This window comes from Schistosoma haematobium, chromosome ZW (genome assembly GCF_000699445.3).
Source record: "Schistosoma haematobium chromosome ZW, whole genome shotgun sequence".
In the NCBI taxonomy this organism is placed as follows: domain Eukaryota; kingdom Metazoa; phylum Platyhelminthes; class Trematoda; order Strigeidida; family Schistosomatidae; genus Schistosoma; species Schistosoma haematobium.
The window spans coordinates 31,724,811-31,750,819 of NC_067195.1; the positions used below are offsets into that span (position 1 = coordinate 31,724,811).

At 39.2% G+C, this 26,009-nt stretch overlaps 1 protein-coding gene across 2 annotated transcripts; it reads right to left on the bottom strand.

Annotated features, from left to right (window-relative positions):
• Positions 1-376: 376 nt before the first annotated feature.
• Positions 377-25,966, bottom strand: UFSP2_1 (Ufm1-specific protease 2). 2 transcript variants are annotated; one of them, XM_051211042.1, is made up of 5 exons: positions 21,490-25,966; positions 15,098-15,288; positions 12,430-12,621; positions 1,337-1,619; positions 377-512 (listed from the first exon to the last, which is right to left on the bottom strand). In XM_051211042.1, exons 1-5 carry the CDS (start codon positions 22,085-22,087, stop codon positions 463-465), a joined length of 1,314 nt encoding a protein of 437 aa, XP_051071073.1. In that variant the 5' UTR covers positions 22,088-25,966; the 3' UTR covers positions 377-462. The 2 variants fall into 2 exon arrangements, with proteins under 2 accessions (XP_051071073.1, XP_051071074.1); XM_051211043.1 differs by lacking the exon at positions 377-512 and adding an exon at positions 5,544-5,667 and having other exon boundaries at positions 938-1,619.
• Positions 25,967-26,009: the final 43 nt, after the last annotated feature.

Sequence of the window (26,009 nt, forward strand, 5' to 3'; positions counted from 1 at the left end):
GAAACACTGTTTTAACGGGATGAATATTTGCATTGGAATACACTGATTGGCAACGTCCTAGCCAATCAACACTGGCGGGTGCTCAGAGAAGACTCTAGAATCTCGTGCAAAATCATAAATATACTAACGTGCTCCTTATTTTGATTCCTAATTCCATTCAACCTTTCCTATTTGGAATATAATTATGTTTCTGTTCAATAGTGTTTCGATTTGGGGACCTATCGAGTGAAATATTCCAAGAATGAGCGATAAGGTTAACTGGGTTGCAGTAAGAGAACTCATAACACACTGGTAGACCGACCAATGAACATTTATTTGATAACAACTTCATACTTGGTTTATGAAGGTAAATATTTCTCCATTGAACTCACGTTTTTCAATACTACAGTTTCAGGGTTTTTGAATTTTGTTAGATGCCTCCTTAGTTATACTATGTTTGTGGAGACACTTTGGCACAGTGACCTAACGGGTTCCATGTAATAGATTGTCGACTTTCACGCTCTGAAATAACACTTTCAAACGAAAGCAAACAAAAGGGGTATCGCTAAGGATAGATAATCTTGCTAATTACTTGACATCCATTGTTTGAAAGAACTGATTGGCAGATTTTCAGTTTACTACTAATTTATATTAAAATAAAAAGCGTGGCCGTTTAAAGGCCCATTTTCGTGAGCAAACGTAAGTTCCGTTACTTAGGAAACTCTGTACTTCATCAACTGGGCCGCCAGAGAGAGCTATCTGCTAATCCTAATAAAATAGTGTTGTTTTGTCATTTTTTGGTTCCGATCTGATTTGTCTTTGTACATAAAGAAACAATACGGCAAATAAGGTCCGCTCTAATTACAACTCTGATACTCAACGAACTATATTTCTGACAATTATATAGTATGTCAATGAGTGACTTCCGTGTTCTCACAGTAATAAAACAAATTGAACCCAGTACTGATATAATTCATAAATAAATGTGTCATACATGTAATAAATGTAAAAACCGATACTTCATTAGTACTACGGTGTAACAGCTTTGGATAATTTGGTGGACTAATTATGCAATAATTAGATCAGTAATAAAGCATTATGAAGGAAATTAGTAAACCCTTATTAGGAAGGAATGTTAACAACTTGGATTATTTTATCACAAAAAATAACTTATATGGGAAATAAGCTTGGTATGAACATGAAGAAATTACTGATTAGATTTATCAACAAAAAATATGTACTATGAAAAGACTGGGAAAATCAGATCATACACAACTACTTTTCCTGGCTGGCAAAAGACAAAGATTATAATGAACGTTGGATTTCCAGAAACTTTGAAGTTTCCACCCACACCAACCTTTTTCGGTAATAAGCTTAATATTTCCAAAGGGGCCAGTATAATGAGGATCCAGAATTAAATAGCGATATGACGAGGATTCAGTACCGTTTAATGTTGACTCACATAATTGAACACCAATAATTGTATGAGCTAATTGGCCACCACCAACCATAACTGGTCCTCCACCGGAAGTGAAATGCTGTGCAAGAGCATGTGCTGCTAGCTGGTTCATCTGATGTCCTTGTGGGATGTGTAAAAGCCGACACTGAATGTTGTATAATTCTTGCAAACAATAACTCACCTGAATACAAACACAGACACATGCAACTTTAAAATACAAGACAAAATCTCAAGAAGAATAGAATTACTCCTATATATATTTCGCAAAACGAGTGAAAGTAGCACCAGAAAATCCTTTTTATCACTGCAATTTACCATAATTCATACAAAAAATACTCAAAATCTGCTCACTAAATATACGAAGATGCATTAGTAACTCTTTGTGGTGTTACAAGTGTAGCAGTGAGTTCGAAAGTTGATACGAGGCTGAGTAGTTTAGACAAATTTCTCAGTCCTGAGAGGATATTGCCATAGCCATCTGCTGCAATTACGTTTAAAAATTCACTTATGGAGAAATTGTCCCATTTGGTGACCCAGTACATCGACTTAGCAATGGGCATAAATAAATGTAGTCCTAACCGTGAAACCATTGTCTATTGGTGGAGTCATTGTGACAATATATATAGTAAGTGACATGATTGCAAATCGGTTGCAGTGGTGCATTTGTATTTATTCCTGTTTTCAGATCTTATGTTTTAATATTATTTCGTTTAGTTTATTTAGTTCTATTCATCTTTTAAAAACCGTATCCGTTTATTTTTTGGTATTATATTCGAAAATACTATTTTTAGCTACGTATCTTGCTTTGCTGAAGTGATGTATCAACTAGAGTTGGTCCGCACTTTTTCCTGATTTTATGTTGCTTATGACATTGACTGATCATCATTTCACTTGCGAGGATCATGATGATAAAAGTTCAAGATATATGGAGAAATATATGGCTCATTAGATTAGGCACCAACAGATTGTTTACGAAGCTAATAACTGTAGTCACTTTTAATAAAGACGAGACTCCCTCGTTTTTTTATTTTAACACATAGATATTGGTACAAGGAGGCACCAAATACATATGCGCCACACAGATTTCATTTGATATGTGTGAAGGCTGTTATATTTCCCGGGTGCCCAAACCGAAACAGGGACTCCCTCGTTACCCTGTGGATAACCTCCAGACAAATCCGTTGCAGGGAAATATTAGTACAGAGGCATTGAGTCGATTAGTTTGGGACAAGATTCATACGTATCAAATGGTTCATTAGGAGCATCCAAAAAAAAACAAATTTCACTAAATACAAGAAATTGTATATTCATTTTCGAACCATGAATTGGCATCTAGTTGTTTTAGAGGATAAGGATTTGCACTACTTAATCAGTTTTAAAAATAGTAAATAGATGAATTCTAATCATATATAATAGACAAACGTTACATAAAAAGAACTCATTAAACAGCGATTTAAGTTCACTGAATTTGGAAAACTAATTATTCAAGTACGTTTCTAGAAACCGAATTGGCTTCTTCCGAACATGACTACTGTTTCACACGTATCAATAAGCAGAATTCTTAACTGCTTGAAAGTGTCTTGAATTTATGAAACTCGCTACGCGGTGCTTCTCTACTATGATTAGGCATATAATATGTTTTACAAATAGTAACATATAAGCGACAAATAAGGAAGGTACAAGAAAAACCGAAAAATATGAAATTAGAAATATTTATAATACAATATTGAGAGTAAAGGCTTTGTTATTACAAGAACACAAACGTAGTATGATACAAAACGGCCGAAATGTAACGCAGAAAATATAAGCTAAGGGTTTAATTACAAATAAAACGGTAAGAAAACGGACACCAAGAAGTTAACACATGTACATTGACGTCCCCAGCACAATTTTAGGTTTTTATATAACAGTTTCTACTTTTACTAAAATTTTCCTGACAGACTTTCTACTTAGTTTTGTTAATATTCATAAAGCATGAAATCTGAAAATTAATTTTAGGATCAATACCTGGTATTTAATTGATAAATAAATCTGAAAGAAAATGAACACATAATGGGATCTACATTTAGGCTTTTGCTAACTAACTACTTCATCAATGACATCTATCTGTTAATTAGATTGAGGCTTACGAAAATGTGTCAGCACATTTCACATTTTTGTACTGAACTTAGGCTTACATAGGATTCTGCATTTACTTCATATACTTATAGACAGAGAAAAGGGAATCGGTGGATCAAATCTCTTTTAAACTGATAATAAATGACGAAACGTTCAAGAAGAAAGTTAATTATAAACCAAAGTAAAGTATTCGACTAATTTATGCCTATAACTTCACCATGACAATATACTCGAGGTATTTATTTGGATAACACAATATACAGTAAACCATTAGTATTTGTTTTATCGGTATCGATGTAAAAAGTGCTCCGATTAATTCCGTTTTATAAGATAAATGATCACATTTCAACAAAATATTTAGAGACAATAAAGTTATGGATATTATCCACTTATGTTTTCATTTAATCCAAACGCATAAAATAACCCAAAGACGCGGTGCTGTTAAAACAGTACTGGGGAGAATTAGAATATATAAAAAGAATATCAATAATACTTAATTTAAAAACCACGCGAAAGAGTTATGCAACAAAATCCTATTCTATGAACAACAACCACTTTGGTTCCAATTAGTAAAAAAAGAGGTGTGTGACACTTTATAATGAACTTTAAACCACTCTATGAACAGTTTAACAGCTAGTTTGAAATTCAGCGCTTTAAATATTCATTCGCGTTAAAGCTATCTCTGTTGTCGTCATCAAGCATTGGGTGTTGTAAATCCTCCTTTCGATGATTAAAGTCGAGTTGGCTGAATATTCAAAGCACTCGATTTTCAAAAATAGGTGACAGGTTTGATCCTAAACAAACCTAGTTCCGTTTGAGAACTTGTGCAGTATCAAGAGTCGTTATATAGACCCTAAGGCTCAAATCCGAGTACAATACCACACATAGTGAACACGTTATGATATGCCCAAACCCAAACGCCTACAGCTGAATCTGAGGAGCTAGACCTATTTTCAGAAGGCTTATTTAATAATTTGAGCCTATTGGAAATCAACCAAATAGTTAGTGCACGAAATTGACTAAGAAGTGACTTGCATTTCTAAAAGGTTGGACATACATCAAAGACGGCCTGACTTAGATGACTGTTTGATTGCTAATCTCAAAGACACTATACTTAGACGAAAGCCTGATAGCCTCTATCTGTACAAGAGATATTTAGATGACACTTTCATTATTTGTGACAAAAATACTTATTTCAACGATATCTTGGATGCGTTCACTGTCATCAATCAACCAAGTTCACAAAGGAATCAGAGTAGGATTCAGAATTCCACTTCTGATATATTTTTGTTAAAGAGACCTGGCGGTCCTCTACAAACATCGGAATATAAAAAGCTAACATAGAATGATCAATACACGAGTTTTGAAAGTTGGGTCCCGCTGAATCAAAAGAGAAACCTAATTAATTTTCTATGTACGTGTGGTAGACGTAACTATACCGAGGATACAATAGATACCAAATTTGATAAACTACGGTAGATACTGATCAACAAGGATACACACCCAGATTCATTGAGAGAAACCCCATGCCAATACAACGTGTCTCGAGCACCGAAGAAGATTCTCTTCATGAACATTCAGTTTAAAGGAAATATTGCGATGGAAATTTTGATAAACAGGCCTTCGAGATCTCTAAGAAAAACATCCTTTTCAGTCGGCTTATGATTCGTAGTTGTGTGGAAAATAAACTTGCGCTTTGGACCAAATCAATGTGCATCTATCAGTTTACTTGCTCATGTGGAGCAGTATATATTGGCCACACAAATCGAGCTCTTTCAAAAAACATTTCCGAACACTATCCTGCCTGGCTTACCAAAAGATCACAGAAGTCGGTAAAAAAATCAATCTTGGAGCATCTAGTCAACTGATATAAGTATTATTCAGGAACAGTTTGTCCATTTAGTTAATGTTAATTCGTCCTGTAAAGTATATAATAAAACTAGGTTCTTCAGAACAAGGTAAAGTTAGCCTTAATGACTTTGCTTACCATATTTTAACTGCCGTACAGGTGTATTAAAGTATGATTACACCAACTACAAATAGAGCATTACGCTTTGCTGGATAATGGAGACAAATGTTCGTGAATGAGGTTTTGATAAAAATGCCATCATCTATTTGGAAAAAACCAATTTATCACAAAATTATAGAGAAACTTATGTCAGTCTCGGCTATATTTAATATTATTTTTTTAGAAGCTAAGGCATCGTTTTATTAACATCGTAGTTGAGTATTAGCAATGCGTAGTCTTTTGAATCGAACCCCTTGTTAGATTCACTACTAACCCCAGAAAAATGTTAAACCAAACTAAATGTGCAAGCATATCATTCGGTGAGTTGGTTTTATTATTTGAGTTTTCCTGCATAATCTGGAACCTGGATGTACCTTAAATACCGGCTTGAAAATGCTTTAAAGAAAACCGTTTTATTCCCAGATTGAAATGTTTTGAATTTTTCACCAAGTCAATAACATCAACGCCAACAGAAAAATATACACTCAATTATTTAATAGGTTCTCTTCAACCGATTGAGACTTACATACAACAGTAAAAGTCATTTAGAGAAAAGCGTTCAAAAATTATATATGATTGACAGAAGTGTCTCAATAACAGTCGGGAATGACCAATAAACAACAAAAATATGAGCATCATTAAAATTGTATCCATGACTGAACCAACAACCGTTGATGCTACCTTGACGTGGTTGTCAGGCTTGCCTATCGTAGTGAACCAATCGGGCTATACTGGCTGGAACAATCGTTCCTCAAGGTCCCATCATGTCAGGCAGGTCGGTTGAAGAGCCGTAAGACTAAAAGCAACAAACTCAAGGTCTGCTGACTGTACAGACGTGTGACCGCAGTAAGGTGTTTCCCTCAGACAAGCAGCCTAACAGCGATGCTGTCCTCCCACAAGAAAGGATGGGATTAGAAAAGGTCGACCCTAAAAATGCACATCTTGCCTTATCCAACGGATTTCCGTCTCCGGCGGTAAGATCCAAACAAGTATGGAGCTAACACGAAAACTACTCACAAAAAGGTCGTGTGTGACCGACCTCAAGCAGTTGTCCCTTGGGCACTGCGATCACGCTCTTGTGTCACTAAGACCGACTCTAAGCCAATTCCCTTTTCAGGTACCTTTAGAAGAACCCTTCCACGGTGTGAGCTAACGCGCAGTGACGATTACTCTCATAACTCGAACAGTGCTCAAGATCACTGTATTCATAATCAATCCTCCTCTTCAATTCCTATTATTCATCTTACATCGACTTCCCCCGACCGAAGCTGCTACCTTGACGCGGTGGTCGGGCTTACCTATCGTGATGACCCAACTGAGCAATATCGGCTGGAACATATGTTCCTGTAGGTTCTACCATGCCAGGCAGGACGTTTGGAGAACGGTAAGACTAAAAGCAGCAACTCAAGGTCCGAGGGCAAAGTCGTACTGCTGACTGTAGAGGGGTGTGACAGCAGTAAGGTTTTTCCCTCAGACAACCAGCATCTGCAGCGATGCTGCCTTCCCACAAGGAGGGGTGGGGTTAGAAAAGGTGGGCTCTAAAAATGTCACACCTCACCTTACCTCATGGATTTTCGTCTCCGGCTGTAAGGACCTTTGGAGAACGGAGCTAACACATTAAAAACCTCCCATCGAAAGGCTGTGCGCGACCAGCCTCAAACAGCTGTCCCTTGGGCTCTGCGGTCACGCTCCCAGGTCTTTAAGACCAACATTAATTCAATTTCCTTTTCAGATTCCTTAAGAAATATCCTTCCACGGTGTGGGCAGCCGGGATGTGACACCAGCCCTCATACCCGTAAGGACACACGAGACCAAGTTGGTCACGTTCAAATCCTTCCTACACCTCCTAATACCACTCTTATCTCCGTGACTAACGTCCTTTTATCACCTCGCATCGCTAAGGCAAACGATTCAAGTACGCGGAACCTTATTCCTGGTCTCCTGAAACCACGCTCTCAACTACACGTAGGAGCTTTTAACGTCCGAACACTGTGCCAAATAGGACAACAAGCTTCCTTAGCTAGGACTTTAGAATCTCGCGCCATCGATGTGTGCTGTGTCTCCGAAACGCGCATACAGGATCCGAGTAGCGTCATTCATTTGACATCAACATATCAAAACAAAGAACCAACTCGATTCACACTTCGTGTATCTGGAAGCCCAGATGCTGCTTCTCGTCGACTCGCCGGCGTAGGTATAGCATTGAGTCCTAGGGCAGAACTAGGTCTCCTAAAGTGGATCCCAGTAGACAGTCGTTTGTGCGCTGTCCGACTGAACGGAACAGTAAGAATCCGGAAAGATAGGGACACTCGTCGTTGCCTCTTCGTCGTCTCTGCCTATTCTCCCACTGACTGCAGCTCAGATGATGTAAAACATGAGTTTTACAGAAAGCTTTCGGACCTTCTCCGAAAAGCTAAGCGCTCTGATGTGGTAATAGTGGCCGGTGACTTTAATGCTCAAGTAGGTAAACTAAGCAAAAGACACCTAGGTGGATTTTATGGTGTCATGGCTCAAAGAACAGATAATGGCGATCGTCTGTTGCAGCTATGCTCAGATAACACTTTCCTCGTCTAAATTTCCAGGGGTTGAACTTCTACCGGGAGGTTCACTTGTTGACTTAGAATATGCTGATGACATAGTTTTATTTGGTGAAGACGCTGACAAAATGCAGAGTCTTATGACCACTCTAAGTAACAATGCAAGCATGTTCGGGATGTAATTCTCCCCCTCGAAATACAAAATGTTGCTTCAGGATTGGGTTGCATCGACACCCGAACTAATGATAGGGAGTGAAGTAATTGAGCGTGTCGATCGCTTCGCTTATCTTAGAATTCTCATCAGCCCTTGTGGTCTGGTGTGTGACGAAATCTCAGCACGGATACAGAAGGCTCGACTAGCTTTTGTCAACTTGCGTCATTTACGGGATAGACGAGATATCCGCCTATCAACCAAAGGACGTGCTAACTGCACAGCAGTTCGTTCCGTCCTAATTTATGGCAGTGAAATGTGGTCGGTAAGAGTAGAGGATATTCGTAGGTTACTAGTGTTTGATCAAAGGTGTCTTCGAAACATTGCTCGTATATCCTGGGACCATCGAGCAAGTAACACAGTTGTTAGGAAACGGGTACTAGGTAAGGATGGCAAATCAATCGATGAAGTAGTGAAACTTCATCAGTTGAGATGGCTGGGTTATGTGTTACGTATGCCCAACCACCGACTGCCTCGATGTGCGATGTTTTGTTGTATAGGAGTAGATTGGAAGAAAGCTAGGGGCGGCCAGACCAAAACATGGCACAAGTCCATGAAGTCACTGACAAGTAGACTGAGTCATATTTGTAGGTGTAGACTACGTGGTTGGGGACCACGAGATGATAGCAACCGATGGTTAGAGACCCTGAATGGCATGGCTCAAATCCCTTTGCAATGGCGCAGGTGCATCCACTCTTTGTGTTCTCCCAAATTCTGATCTCCTTATTCCTCCTTGTCTCCTTTTTTTCTCTTCTCAAATTTATTTCACTGGATTATACTCATTGGATAACATCTTCAAACCCCAATTTTTCTAATTACAGCTTATAATTTTACTACATCTAGCATTACGGGATTTGAATCGACAATTGCATCTCTGTGCTAATGTGGTGTGCGTAATCGAATTGATGTACGTACGTACGACGTTCTACGTTGTTACTGACTGACTGACATCGACTTCCAACTCGAAACTTCCGCTTTTCGCTTCCTCTTCATGTGTCACCATAGCCAACGACTCTAGTACGCAAAACACTGTCCCAGGTCTACTGGAACCTCGCTCCAAACTACACATTGGAGCCTTCAAAGTACACGCACTATGTCAAACTGGTCAGCAGGCCTCCTTGGCTAAAACTCTAGAATCTCGTACCATTGATGTATGCTGTGTCGCCGGAACACGCATACAGGATCCTAGTGTGGTCATTCACCTGGCCTCCCCTCGTCAAAACGGAGAGCCGACGATATACACCCTCCATGTATATGGCGACCCGATGGCTAGTTCTCGTGGACTGGCAGGTGTAGGCATAGCACTAAGTACGAGGACAGAACAAGCACTATTAGAGTGGATCCCCGTTAACAGTCGTCTATATACTGTTCGGCTAAACGGCTCCGTAAGAACTCGGAAGGATAGGGACACACGTCGTTGCCTTTTTATTGTTTCTGCCTACGCTCTCACTGACTGCAGCCGTGATGAAGTGAAAGATGAAGTTTACAGAAAGCTTTATGAACTTCTTCATTAAGCTAAACACCCACACATAGTATTCGTAGCAGGTGACTTTAATGCCCAAGTAGGTAGCTTAAATCAAACAGAAAGACACTTAGGTGGGTACTTTAGTATTCCGGCTCAGCGAACAGATAATGATGATGGTCTGCTGCAACTGTGCTCAGACAATCGTTTATTTTTAGCACGCACTAATTTTAACCATAAGGAGAAATATAGTCTAACATGGCGACCGCCTGCACCAAACCAACGATAGACTCAAATAGACCATATTGCCATCAGTCGTCGTTGGAGAGGGTCGATAGAGGACTACCACTCGTTCTGGAATACCTGCTTGGACTCCGACCATGCTCTAATACGGGCGCGCAACTGCTTGCGCCTCACTGGACGCAGAAAAGACACATTAAGAAGACCTATTGGAGTTGAACTCAACGATTAGAAGGTCAAAGGTACATTTCAGGAACAACTGAATTCACACTTGGGCAATTTCGAAACCGAGGCTGACCCAGATGTTGCTTGGAAAGATATACAAACAGCAGTGACATCTGTTAGTGATTTAAACCAAAGAGCTACAAAAAATCAATGGATTTCTTCAAGGTCTATTGCACTGATGGATTCTCGTAAACTCATCCCATCAGGCTCAGAACACGATGATGAGCGAAAGCGAATCAGATCTAGGTTAACCAAAAGTCTAAGGAACGACTGTGAACAGTGGTCGGCAACGAAAGCAAAAGAGGTGGAAAATACGGTGGCTATAGGTAACACAAGACAGCTCCTCAGACTCGTGAAAGAAACTGGAACTAAAAAGTCAAGTGTAAGTGAGACTATCTCACAAAAAGACGACACTCGTATCTGCTCCCAGTCCAGACGTTTAGAACGATGGGCAGAACACTTTAAGGAGCAGTTCAGCTGGCCTTCTGTTATAACTCAAAGGGCTGCCGATTAGAGGGCAGTGATTTATCTATCGGATCAAGGGATTCAGAATCTCGATAGACTACTCTGGTCCGTTGTCCCCGACTCAGCTAACGCGATCAAGAAGTCTTGATAAGGCGTAGAAAGTGTATTCTACAGGCAACCAGCAGATAGCAGGTCAGGTCAATCAGGCACACAAGTCAAGCGTATTTATACAAATATTTACAATCGATATTGTCATAGTAAAATGTTTTTAAACATTAATCAGTAAGTTCATCAATCGACAACCATTCAAATATCTAATCGATAAGTTCGTCAATTGACTTATGTTTAATCATTTAATCGATAAGTTCATCGATTGACTGCCATTCAAATATTTAAACATTTAATCGATATGATAAAATTACAAAATATGAGTTTTGGGGATCTATCGTCCCCAACACCTTCAGCTACTCTACAGTTACCCACCATTTTCAAAATGCCCCAACGAAACGTTGAGAGGTAGACCCTTAGACTATAATTGAATTTCAAAGAGCTATAACTAATCTGAAACGAGAAAGAGCAGCTAATCCAGATGGTGATTCAGTTTTAGCGATTACGCCAACTCACCAGAATCCTCCTTCAAAATCATACATACAGTCATAAGAGTCGGCTTAATAGGAATCCAAATGGCAAACTTATGTACAGCGCAGGCTATCGCTATCCGCCAGTTTCAGTCGCTCATTGTTCGATGGTCAGAACCACCTTTTCTATCTTCCATAATCCATCGTTTATTTTAGATTTTATAATGTATATTCCTTTTCAATTATTTTCACAACTACTCATTAGCAATTGTTATAACTTTTATTCTTTTCTTAATAGCTATCGAGTGGATAATTATCTTGACCTTACCACTTTTTCAATAGCCGATAATTACATAACTTCCTTTCAATATCTGATTTTCAATTTTTGACAAGATACCACATCAAGTTCTTAAATATTCAACACCATCCTATCCTACTATAGACTACCCTGTTCTAGTAAATAAAATTAACTACTATTGTACAATTCAAGTAAATGAAATCGTCCAAAAAAATATTCTTCGTTGAATCGCTTTTTTTCTTGTCTCATATCCGTTAGCTATTTAAAAGCGTCAGGCGTATGACCCATGAGATGTTCGTATTTCACGATCCTGTTCGAAAGATTAGTCAAAGACTCTCATGCCCTTAGTTTGACTACAATAAGATATGGTGCATTTGAGTTAGAATAAGCTCATGTTTGTAGTTGGACGAAGAGTGATAATGTTCGACAGTTCAAATAGTCCTCTTGTACACTGATCACCTATGACTATTCGTGATCAAAAGTCAACAATGATAGTGTAATTTTTTGTTTGTCGACATCGCCAAATATTCAGAAAGTGATTAACGGACAATTAAATTATCTACATCTTCAAGAATACTAGTAAATATACATTTTTGCGAAAAAAAATTTACAGTTAAAATTGAGTAGAATAGTTTACTTTACTGGCAGAGTGGTACTTATTTATATCAGTTCCTGACGACTTTATGTTTGCAACTTAATGATTGTCGATTAAAGACTTTAAAATAATTTCTGACAGTTGACCGAAAACTCCATAAAACCACTATATTTAATCCACAGTGACGATAACTCAGAATAAAATGAAACTACGTAATTCGCATAACATAACATTAACACATCTACAAAACATACCTCTAGCGAGCCAATCCACTGACAACTACCGATAAAACTTTTTGGCTTATCCCCAAAACGTACAATGGAAGCTTGAATATCTCTGAGAGATGGTATTGGGCCTGGAGTTATTTCACCTTGCCACATAAGCCAAGATACTAGTGTTTGGAGCGATCGATATGCACAACCCCAATTCCTGTCATCTACTCCGTCCTAAAAATGTTAAAAAATTATTCATGTAGAGACTCAAAGCTTCTGAATTAAAAATATGATGTTACATTGGCAGAAGTCTACGGATACTTAGTCCGTTTACGCAAACTCAAAAAGAACATGGTCAAATCCAAGACAAATATGCACCACCGGAAATTTTAAGTACGGTACACACGTATGAGCATCATGATAAGAGTAACTACCTTATGTAATCTGCTATTGATTACACTTATGGATCGATGTTCTCAGTCCTTTCTAATAAATACAGTTCCAAAAATTCCCAACCAAACTGATTGCAAAAGGGTATTTAATTAAATTATGGAACAGCGTTCTAACTATTTTAAGGTGTCACAAGACTTTTGTACAATATCAGGAAACGCGAAAATTAGGTAGATCCCCAAATAGGTAGATCAATCATTCAATTTAGATCACGGTTTTTGAGTAGATTATAATTTATAATCAATCCTTAAGTGATAACTAATCGAGACCTGTATGAAAGATATTAATTTTGTTGATGAGTTTCACAAATAATTTAGCTGCCTTAGAGATAATCAATCGTATTGCTAGTTGGTGTACTTTAGTTACAAGTCGAAACCCTGTTTCCCACATTCTAGATTTATCAAGTAAAACAATTTAGTCGATCTATGAGATGGTTATACTATGTACTTAAAACAATTAGTCCCTCTGATAAATTTCGATGTAATGAGAAGAAGGTTATCATGATTATGTGATATATTTGCGCAATACATTTATAACAATCTAATCATACATATACTTGTTAAGACATTTTATATGAAAATTAAAGGACAAACAAGCAAATTAAAAGGTAAACAGAAACAAGGATAATAAAGTACACAAAAATAATGTGGAAACCACGCTGGATAATAAATTAGTATTACCAATGTAAGTTAAGGGTAAGAACAAATAGTTTCGACACATAAAGGGGGTGTCACTTTCCGTATAGCCAAGGCTTCAATAAACCTTAGAATACGCCCTTGAAGGATTTTGTACACAACTACAAAAGCTGACTCGATATCAACCTTATGGCCGGTCACAACCAAATGTTTCGCAATGGAGGAAGATGTTTGTCTATCCTGAGATCTTATTTGACTATTGGGATTCACTTGTTTTTGCAACCATTTAGGTATGTGTTCAGCCACACTTACTTGAAGATCACGATTAGTTCTGCCTATGCATGTGTTTCCGGACGTACATATAAATCTACACACACAGTGGGATGTGATGCAATCGCTTACGTGCTGTTCACTTTTTTGGTTAAACATAGATCTTGTCTTTTGAATAATGACGAGTCGAGCTGCATAAAATGTCCTATTGATGGCTAATTTAGGTCTTTGTTTCGACATGAGATTATTTAAGTCACCTCTAGACGGTAATGTAAAATAGACTCGCTTTTTTGGTGCTAGAAGCGTCATATGTCTCATCATATTGCAACCTTTCCAAAGGCTTATAAACTTCAATGAATAACCATCATTCACCAATGTTTCCGTTAAGAGCTTCGTGTCTCCTTCAATACTATCACTAGTACAAATATGACTGATCCTATGAATAAGCCCTTTATTAATCCATTTTTGTAATGAATTGGACAACGAATGCGGGAATTAAGATTTTGCCCTGTTCATGTCGGTTTTCTATATACAGAACGTTTGATGGGACCATCGTTTCTCCTACTAATCAGAATGTCTAGAAAAAGGGGGCTTTAGTTGTCTGTTTCAGTCTTAAATAAACATTTACCGGTTAATTTAAGTAATACTTCCTATTAGATAAATAATGCATAACAGTGAGCATTCTCTCCGATGGATAATTTTAAGCATAAACTCAGTGTTATGCATGAAAATATATAATTAAATGTAAGCAAAATGGGAATTTTCACTTTGGAAAGAAAAAACCAAATATATTATAATAAGTTGTGTATTAGCTTGGTTAAATAACTGTTATAATATCTCGTGTAACAACCAATCTACTCTTATTGCTTAGTATTCTGTAGACACTTTACTTCACTTGACAAGTCTCCAAATCAGAACACGGTTGAACAAGGACGTAATTATATCCCAAATAGACAAGGTCGAGTGGGGGGTACGAGCCACAATAAGAAGAACGTTAGTATATTTACAATTTTACACAAGACTCTAGTCTTCTTCAAGTATCCGCCAGAGCTGACTGGGTAGGAAATAACCAATCAGTGTACTCCAACGCAATCGTGCAAGGAATATGCTTTAATCAAATTTATATCCCGTTAACAATAACATTGTCTACTTCACTTGTAAAAATTAATATACCACTGAAAACAACGCGTTTCGGTTAGCTTCTTTTTTACTGGTTCATAACGAATTTGTATGGATCATGAAAGGCAACTTAATATAAAAGTTTACAACTAGATATCGGACGATTAATATCATAAGCAAACCAATTTCATAAAAATAACATCAACCAATATTAAGTTAAGATAATTAACACATACCTGAAGATAATGCTTATAAGTATACCGACCTGTAACGATGTAGGTTTGACCTATATTAGGTGCTTGTTTAACGGCTTCATGAGGACACACAAGAAGTTCAGAGGACGGACCAAGCCAAGTGACTATTCTAGGTACTGGATGTAAAGCCTGACCTCGTCGGACGAGTGGAGTATCCAGTGGAAGACTGAATTCTTGAAAAACACGAATGAGTAGGGTGTAAATAACTCTCGTTTTACACTAATTAAATAACATATCTGACGTCACGTGATGTACAAATGATTAGACTAAAACACAAAAATCCAGTTAATTAACTCGCCTTATGTAACAAAACAACATTAAGATAACTTCTTAATATTCGAAATGTATTTATGACGAATTATCCTAACCAAAAATGAAAAATTATGGATTATTTTTGTAAAATGTACACCGATCCATCACGATTGAATAAATATAGGAATCAAGTAGTATTACTCATAAACAACAATGAGCGGCTTTTATCGTATGAAGACTGACGATACCATATGGCTGATAAGTATAAGGGAAGACTCACATGATTTAACTGATAAACAGAAATGGCCACTAGGCCAAATGTTATGAACAAACATTTATTTACTTAGGTGTGATAATAAAAAGATTGATACAAAGTAAAAGCTCCAGAAAAGTTTATTTAAAGTGCAAATTTAGTTCACTTACATTACTACTGAACGTCAGTAATTAGAAATAAGACTAATATCATGGAAATGGACACAAATTTATTAAGTTCCTTTTACAAACAAAATTACGAAAGACAGAAATCTTGTGAAGCTGAAAGTGTCAAGCAGCTGCTCATTGTTGTAATGATAGGTTTTCTAGACGTAAGTTGACACTTAGATATACAACAATATGGTAGGGTATATTGTTAACATTATGGATCATAAGCGGCAACAAAGTAAAACCGTGTACACACGAATGTTTTCTAACTCGGTACACTAAAGCAACACTCTATGGTGCATTCTAAGATAAACTATCACAATTTATCTGACGTTAAAATATAACTACGGAAATTTGGATTGTCGTGAATTAAGCAAAATACTTTGTATTTACATACACGAAATATTATTAGTGAAAAAATTGTTTCTTTACTAAATAAATTATCTCTAGGCGTTTTAAAGATGATTTGTCGCATCGAATGACATTTATCCACTAGTTACCGTGGTGGTAGTATATCTGAGTTGTGGAGAAGGAGAGTGATGTGTTGAGTATAGCTGTATTCTATATTTTGAGGATGGTGGTACCCCGGCAATTGTTGCTATCTTGACGTGCTTGTGAGGCTTGCCTATCGTAGTGAACCAATCGGGATATACTGGCTGGAACAATCGTTCCTCAAGGTCCCATCATGTCAGGCAGGTCGGTTGAAGAGCCGTAAGACTAAAAGCAACAAACTCAAGGTCTGCTGACTGTACAGACGTGTGACCGCAGTAAGGTGTTTCCCTCAGACAAGCAGCCTAACAGCGATGCTGTCCTCCCACAAGAAAGGATGGGATTAGAAAAGGTCGACCCTAAAAATGCACATCTTGCCTTATCCAACGGATTTCCGTCTCCGGCGGTAAGATCCAAACAAGTATGGAGCTAACACGAAAACTACTCACAAAAAGGTCGTGTGTGACCGACCTCAAGCAGTTGTCCCTTGGGCACTGCGATCACGCTCTTGTGTCACTAAGACCGACTCTAAGCCAATTCCCTTTTCAGGTACCTTTAGAAGAACCCTTCACCAGTGTGAGCATTTATTATTTATTTATTTGAACACATAAACGTTGGTACAAGAAGGCACCAAATACATATGCGCCACATAAATCATTCGATCTGCGTAAGGGCTGTGATATTGCCCGGGTGCCCAGAGTCTTCGACCCTAAGGTCTGACCCACAAGGCAGTGTAGCATCGTAAGGAGATGCAGTCCCATGGTAGCCGGCGACCAATGGTTGGTCCCTACACCATTTGTTCCCGCAGGATACTGGAGCCCATGTGCATCATTGGTTTGGAATACTGTTAAAGCGCCGGACATTCGTTTTTCGTCATCAATTTCGCAAACAACACCCCCGACACGGGAAAGCAGTGAATAGGACTTCCCCGGCAGAGGCTATATACGCGTGTCCGTGTGAGAGCATTTATAGAAAGAGGGCGGGCGCATCCCACTCTCGGCCATACCACGGCATTTGGGGGCAACCGCAAAGTGATGATTACCCTCATACCTTTAACAGCGCTCAAGATCACTGTATTAGTAATCAATCCTCCTCTTCAATTCCTACTATTCATCTTACATCGACTTCCAACATTAAACTTCCGCTTTTCGCTTCCTCTTCATGTGTCACCATAGCCAACGACTCTAGTACGCAAAACACTGTCCCAGGTCTACTGGAACCTCGCTCCAAACTACACATTGGAGCCTTCAAAGTACACGCACTATGTCAAACTGGTCAGCAGGCCTCCTTGGCTAAAACTCTAGAATCTCGTACCATTGATGTATGCTGTGTCGCCGGAACACGCATACAGGATCCTAGTGTGGTCATTCACCTGGCCTCCCCTCGTCAAAACGGAGAGCCGACGATATACACCCTCCATGTATATGGCGACCCGATGGCTAGTTCTCGTGGACTGGCAGGTGTAGGCATAGCACTAAGTACGAGGACAGAACAAGCACTATTAGAGTGGATCCCCGTTAACAGTCGTCTATATACTGTTCGGCTAAACGGCTCCGTAAGAACTCGGAAGGATAGGGACACACGTCGTTGCCTTTTTATTGTTTCTGCCTACGCTCTCACTGACTGCAGCCGTGATGAAGTGAAAGATGAAGTTTACAGAAAGCTTTATGAACTTCTTCATTAAGCTAAACACCCACACATAGTATTCGTAGCAGGTGACTTTAATGCCCAAGTAGGTAGCTTAAATCAAACAGAAAGACACTTAGGTGGGTACTTTAGTATTCCGGCTCAGCGAACAGATAATGATGATGGTCTGCTGCAACTGTGCTCAGACAATCGTTTATTTTTAGCACGCACTAATTTTAACCATAAGGAGAAATATAGTCTAACATGGCGACCGCCTGCACCAAACCAACGATAGACTCAAATAGACCATATTGCCATCAGTCGTCGTTGGAGAGGGTCGATAGAGGACTACCACTCGTTCTGGAATACCTGCTTGGACTCCGACCATGCTCTAATACGGGCGCGCAACTGCTTGCGCCTCACTGGACGCAGAAAAGACACATTAAGAAGACCTATTGGAGTTGAACTCAACGATTAGAAGGTCAAAGGTACATTTCAGGAACAACTGAATTCACACTTGGGCAATTTCGAAACCGAGGCTGACCCAGATGTTGCTTGGAAAGATATACAAACAGCAGTGACATCTGTTAGTGATTTAAACCAAAGAGCTACAAAAAATCAATGGATTTCTTCAAGGTCTATTGCACTGATGGATTCTCGTAAACTCATCCCATCAGGCTCAGAACACGATGATGAGCGAAAGCGAATCAGATCTAGGTTAACCAAAAGTCTAAGGAACGACTGTGAACAGTGGTCGGCAACGAAAGCAAAAGAGGTGGAAAATACGGTGGCTATAGGTAACACAAGACAGCTCCTCAGACTCGTGAAAGAAACTGGAACTAAAAAGTCAAGTGTAAGTGAGACTATCTCACAAAAAGACGACACTCGTATCTGCTCCCAGTCCAGACGTTTAGAACGATGGGCAGAACACTTTAAGGAGCAGTTCAGCTGGCCTTCAGCTACTCCACAGTTACCCACCATTCAAAAACAGCGTGAATGGAACACTGAAGCAGGCCCTCTGACTCTCATTCAAGTTCAAAAAGCCATAGATAATCTCAAACGAGGAAGAGCAGATGGATTGGCTCCAGAGGTCTTTAAGGATGGTGTTCCAACTATAGCGATTAGGTTGACTAATATTTTAGCTAAAACTGGGAGTTGGACGTAATCCCATCCCATTATATAAGAAGGGGTCAAAATCATTCTGTGATAACCATAGAGGGATTAGTTTGACTAATATAGCATCTAAAATACTAGCTTTAATAATTATCGGGCGGTTAACAAAGACTCGTGAACTGCAAACACGATAAAATCAGGCTGGCTTCTGACCTGGTCATGGCTGCATCGACCACATATTCACCATTCCTCAGGTTCTAGAACACAGGCATGCTTACCGGCATCCGACAGCGATAGTTTTTCATGACTTGAAAGCAGCATTTGACTCTGTTGACCGAGAGGTTCTGTGGTAGTGACTCTCGTTGCAAAGTGTACCTCAGAAATACATAAGCCTCGTGAAGGCTCTTGACTCGAACACTAGTCGTCGAGTCAGAGCTTATGGCGAACTGTCATCTGATTTAGCAGCCTCAAGTGGTGTTTGACAAGGCTGTCCACTATCTCCATTTTTGTTCGATTTCATCATAGACCTGCTGCTGGAAGTAACGCTTTCATCATTTGAATTTTCAGGAATTGATCTCCTTCTAGGAGGTCCACTTATCGAACTAGAATACACAGATGACACATTCCCGTTTGGTGAAGACGCTGATAAAATGCAGAGCCATTTGGTCGCACTGAGCAACAATGCCAGAATGTTTGGAATGCATTTCTACCCCTCTAAATACAAGTTGTTGCTTCACGACTCACCTTCGTCAACACCTGAACTAAGGATAGGGAGCGAAGTAGTCGAATACCTTGACAACTTCACTTATCTTGGGAGTCTGATCAACCTTAATGGGTTGGTGTCTGATGACATCTCTGCACGGATTCAGAAAGCTCGTTTAGCTTTTGCCAACTTACGTCACCTATGGCGAAGGCAAGATTTTCGTCTATCAATTAAGAGACGAATATACTGCGCGGCAGTTCGTTCTGTCTTACTTTACGGCTGCGAAGCATGGCCATTAAGAGTAGAAGACATTCGTAATCTACTAGCACTTGATCACAGACATCTTCGAAATATTGCTCGCATCTGTCGGGATCACCGGGTAAGTAATAGTGAGGTTAGACGCAGGGTATTAAGGAATGATGGTAAATCAGTTGATGAGGTTGTGAACCCCCATCGACTGAGATAGTTGGGCCACGTGTTACGCATGCCTGAACACCGATTACCACGACGCGCAATGCTGACTAGTGTTGGAAACGGATGGAATAAAGTTAGGGGCAGCCAAACTAAAACGTGGCATCAGTCCTTGAAGTCACTAACTTCTTGTCGTAGCCATGTTGGTAGATGCAGACTACTTGGTTGGGGTCAGTGTGACTATCGTAACCAGTGGTTGGAGACTCTGGGTGACATGGCTCATAATCGATCACAATGGCGTCGGTGTACACACTCTTTGTCTTCCCCTAAACTATGAGATTAAAATCGCTTCATATCTTTCTACGAACTAATTCTCTCCTTCTGTACTATATTCTTACATAAAACCTTTCTTTTATAGATTATTACCATCGAATTAACTGCTTTTATGAATCCGGTGTTCGTCTTGCCGTGCTAATGAGGTATGGCAACTTGGACCGATGCATATATGTGCCTCGTCCTACGTTGTAACTGACCTAATTGTCGTTTATTTATCTAAATATAGTGATCATTGGTAATATGGCTTCCTAGGTCACAAAGTGATATAAAAATACTGTAGATAGAAAACTGATATAAAGATACCCAGTATTTCAGAAGCATACTGTTGTTGTAGCTCTTTGACTCGACTCCGATATGGATGAATGTATGAAAATGCTACCAACATAAATCTTCCATTTAACTCCGCATACTAAATAGGCTAACCCCGTTGGTGTGACGGTGATAAAAAAAGTTAAGTATGGGTTTCGTCTGAGGAATTTACTTCAAGCACTCGTTCATCGAGACACAAATTCAAAATAAGGAGTGAAGAGTAGAGCCAACTAGATCTGATTAAGCATGACTCGATATTTATAGACAGACAAAAATAAATTACAGATACGTAATGAATAAAGTGAGCAATTACCTCACACGCCCACATAAAAACGATCAAGGTTAGTAAGCGAATAATTAACAAGGTCAGGATTTGACTTGAGAAGGATGAATAAACTAGTCTATCCGGAAGCTAGAATAACCCACGTGGGCTTGACATAGCACTAGACACTACACTATGAATAATGTAGTACAAGTGTCTACATTCAAGAGTCCTTACTATTTGAAAACTTCAGACTAATAAAGATAAATGTTATGATATCATATTATTAATCTAGAATTTTTAAGGTGCCTGAAACATGATAACTTTTTAATAAGACTGTTTGTTTAGCGCCACACAGATCTTTGTAGCAAGAAAGTGAAGCATTTGTGTTTAGGTTTATAAAATTGCAATTACTGAGGAAAAACGAAAAGATATTGAGGTTATAAAACGTACTTTCATGAATGATCTTCCGCCAAATTTCTTCACGTGTTTCTTCGATCCTCCACGGGAGACGCATACTGTACATAGAAGACCGAACTACGTAATGGTAAGATAATAATGTTTTTGGAGGAAACTTTACTTCCCTCCAAAGAAACAGAAGAGCGCGATGGTAGCTGTCCAAAAATGAAGATAATTTTGTACACAGAGCTCTGTGCATTAATTCATTGTTGTTGAAATTGCAAATCAAATCTATCGGTATACGATGGGAGTAGCCAAATGAATGATGAGAAATCTGTAGAGTTGGAGTGTGATCACAAGTGTTATTATCAAGACTGAAAAATACTATGAGTGCTGCCAAATTTATGTTGTCTTTTAGCTTCCTAAAGGAGTCAATCATTTTAGAGGAATGCTCTTTGGTCGAATTCGCCGATAAGCAAACAGAATCATGAACAAAAACAGCCGAAGTAAGCAAGATTTTCAGTTTTAGAAAGCATAAAGATAAAGATTCCTCTGTAGAAAACCTTATGCATATCGGTTTCTGACTGAATATTCTAAGCAGTATATGTTCTGAACTACCAGATAGTTCACCAACAGACTCACACAACTCCATATGTTCCAGAATGGAGAATATGAAACTATTCACCCGTTAAATTCCGATTGCATTGTCGCCGTTAACACTCCATACTTCCAACAGAAAACAAAATAAAGTAAACTGGTTCTAATTTATTGCACTCTGAAGAAATAATATGTGCTTAGATTTAACCTGCAGTAGAGAAAGCACATCAGTGTACTCAACCAAAGTTCAAATTAAATGTATACTTATTGCCAATACTAAAATACGATATTAACAAATCACCTGAACTTTCGAGTTGATAATGGAATGACTTGGAAGTTAGTCAGGTTTCATAAATGCTAGTTGGAACCGTGGTTGTTTGACGTTTTGTTTTTCGAAACTTTCCACTTGATACCACATACTGCTGAGCCCCAAAATGCCCTGGTATGGCCGAGGGTGGGGAGATTCAGCTCTTCCTCTCGAAATGCTCTCACATGGCCACATACATACAACCACTGCCAGGGAAGTCCTACTCACAGCCTTCTCGCGGCGGGGGTGTTCTTTACGAAATTGAGAGGACGAAAAGCGAATATCCGACGTTTTAACCGGGTTGGCGGACACGGAGAGTTCACATAGGGGAGTTGAAAAACCCTCATTCCAAACCAACGGTGTACATGGGCTCAAGGATCCTGAAGGAAAAAAATGGCGTAGGAACCTAATGTTGGTCACCGACTACAATGGGACTGCATCTCCTGACGTTGCTCCACTGCCTTGTGGATCAGACCTTTAGGTCGAAGGTTCGGGGTGTGGCCCCCTAAGAAAACCACCTGCTTCGGTTTGGGCACCTGGGCAGTATCCCAGTCCTCACACAAATCGAATGATTTATGTGACGCATATCTATTTGGTGCCTCCTTGTACCAATGTTCATGTGTTTAAATAACTAAATATATAAACATACTGTTGTAAAATTAAACCACTTAAAATATGAAAAGTTTATAAGTAATAATTATTACGAGAGAACATCATGACACAGAATGGGGTTGCATAGAGATGCTTATTAAATTAATTAAGGCCTACACTAACTAGTGTTCGTACTAGGTGTTAAGTTGAGCATCCATTCACATAAAAACACCTTTTAAAACAAGGGAAATGAATACCAAGATAATGAAGTGAAGAGATAATTAGGGGAATACATGGAACCATGAGACACTTATGTAGAGTATGCCAAAACAAATATGATTAAAATGTTGTCAAACTTATAGGGGAAACCTATAAAGATGAGATTTGAGGACCTAGGAGACGATTCTTACAGTCCACATAAAGAGATACTGTAGGAAAATAATTATTTGTCATCACCAACATATTACCAGAATGAGTGGAACCCATTTTGTCCAAGCTCGACAGGAAAGAATAGATTTGGGCGAGATGCTTCTGTATTTCGGTCACGAAGAAAATGTTCCACACAATCTGAAAGTTACTCTGATGCTGTTTACAGAAGCATTTAAAACACTTATAGGATAGGAATCTCATGGACCCAGAAACATTAAAGCATCTTCCAAAACAATGGGGGGAATCACAAGGAATGTTATCCAATGTTATGCACCAACCAATGACAGCAACGACGATAAAGATCAGATTTAGGAGAGGCTGCAATCAATTGTAGCGAAGTGCTCAAGAAAAGACCTGACCATCCTGATGGTAGACTTAAACGCCCAAGTCGGGATGGACAACATCAGGTATGAAAATATCATGGGACGAAATGGACTGGGGGAAGGGAACGAAAATGGTGACAGACTTGCGATCTTACGTGCATCCAACAAAATGGTTATAGGCGACACAATATCACCCCACAAACACATACACAAAACTACATAAATCTCACCGGATCACACTACCCGGAACCAGATCGATTATGTATGCATAACTAAAAAATTTAGGTCAATGACATACTGACAAACTCAACAAACTCACAACAGCTCTCAGCAAAAGGTTCCAAGCCATACAAGACCTACTGAAAACAAGAAACTGCGATGAAGGACAACTGGTAAAGAGTCAAAGGAGCACTAACTTCAACGTGTCAGGAAGTACTGGGTCGCAAGAAGCATCATCATAAGAAATGGTCTCCATCGAAACCCTTGGTAGCACTCGGGAAAAGAATGAAATGAAAACAGCAGTTGACAACAGCCAAACAAGAACAAAGAAATCCAAGGCACAGGCCGAACACACAGAAGTAAACAAACGAATGAAGAAGAGCATTGGAGGCGACAAGTAGAAATATGTGGAGGACCTAACAACGACAGGAGAAAAAGCTGCAACAGAAGGATATATCAGACAACTATATGAGGAAAGCACCCAACTACATCACAAGGCAAGCCCTCACATGTAATCCTCAAATCCAAAGGAGAGAGGAAGATCAAACAACAATTTACGCCAAGAAACGGAGACAGGCATGAGAAGAATGAACAACAATTGGATAGAACTAGAAAAGAAGACCCAGGACAGAGTGTATTAGAGGATATTGGTCGGCGACTTATGCTCCATTGGGGGCAACAGGCGTAAGTAAGTAAGATCAGTCAAGGAAAACGAAGGCAAGACAATCACCGAGATTCGAGAACAGATGGGTAGAACACTTTTAAAAACTCTTGAATAGACCAGCTCCATTGAATCCACCGGACATCGAAGCAGCACACACAGATATTCTCATAGATGTCACTCCACCAACGATCGAAGAAATCAGGATGGCCATCAGACAAATGAAGAGTGGGAAAGCAGCAGGACCTGACGATATACCAGCTGGAACATAGAAGTAGCTGCAAGTATGCTTCATGTTTCATTCAGGAAGACGTGGGAGGACGAACAAATGCCGACAGACTGGAAAGGCGGACATCTCATCAAGATTCCAAAGAAAAGAGCTCTGAGCAAATGTGAGAACTACAGAGGAACCACACTACTATCGGTACCAGGAGAAGTTTCCAACGGTGTTGTTGAACCGAGTGAAAGATTCAGTAGACGTCCAGCTTCGAGATCAATAGGCCGGATTCCTTAAGGATCGGTCGCATACAGACAAAATCGCAACACTAGGGATTATCGTTGAACAATCGAATGAATGGAACTCGTCACTATACACCAACTTTCTTCATTATGAGAAGGCATTTGACAGTGTGGATGGGAGAACATTATGAGACCTTCTTCGACACTATGGAGTACCTGGGAAAATCGTCAACATCGTCAGGAATTCATACGACAGACTACACTGCAAATTCGAGCATAGAGAACAGCTGACAGATGAACTCCAAACAAGGACTGGAATCAAACAAAACTGCTTACTAAGGTAATAAAAACTAACACGACTTTTACTTTTTGTCCAGTATTAGATCATCCCAATCTCCCTATTAATGGGTTTTCTCCATAGTCGTGAAAAGTTTGGTAGTCTTCCCCAAAGTTGGGGGAAAATTAGGGCAAAAACCCGTGTAATAGGGTTCTGAAAAAAATATTGGGGAAACCACAAACCTTCCGCTGGAAATTTGAGGATTTTCGGAGGAAACTTTGTGCCGTTTACTTGAAGTTTTCTGTTGCGGTTTCCCCAATATAGGGAGATTGGGATTAGTGGATTGGCGAGGTTACAACTTATACGCGACTCTTGATCAACTTAAACTAACTTCGAGAGTCTCTTTCTGCTTACTAAAGTTGAATGAAGGTTTTAAACTGATGTTAGGAACTGGAATTAAAGTAGGTAGATGTACGTTAAGGTTAGACATTAGATCTAGGGTTATTATCAGGTACTGATATAAGCTACTCTGTCAGAATGCAGTGAATGCTTATGGATAAATGCGTTTACTGTCCAAATACATGACGTCCAAAATCTGGTTATTTTAACTACAATTAATAGTAATGTAAGCACATCGGAATCTGTACCGCAAGCCTTTAAAAAGCAGATGGTTCAAAGGTTCAAATGGTTGTGGATAGAATAGAAGAAGCT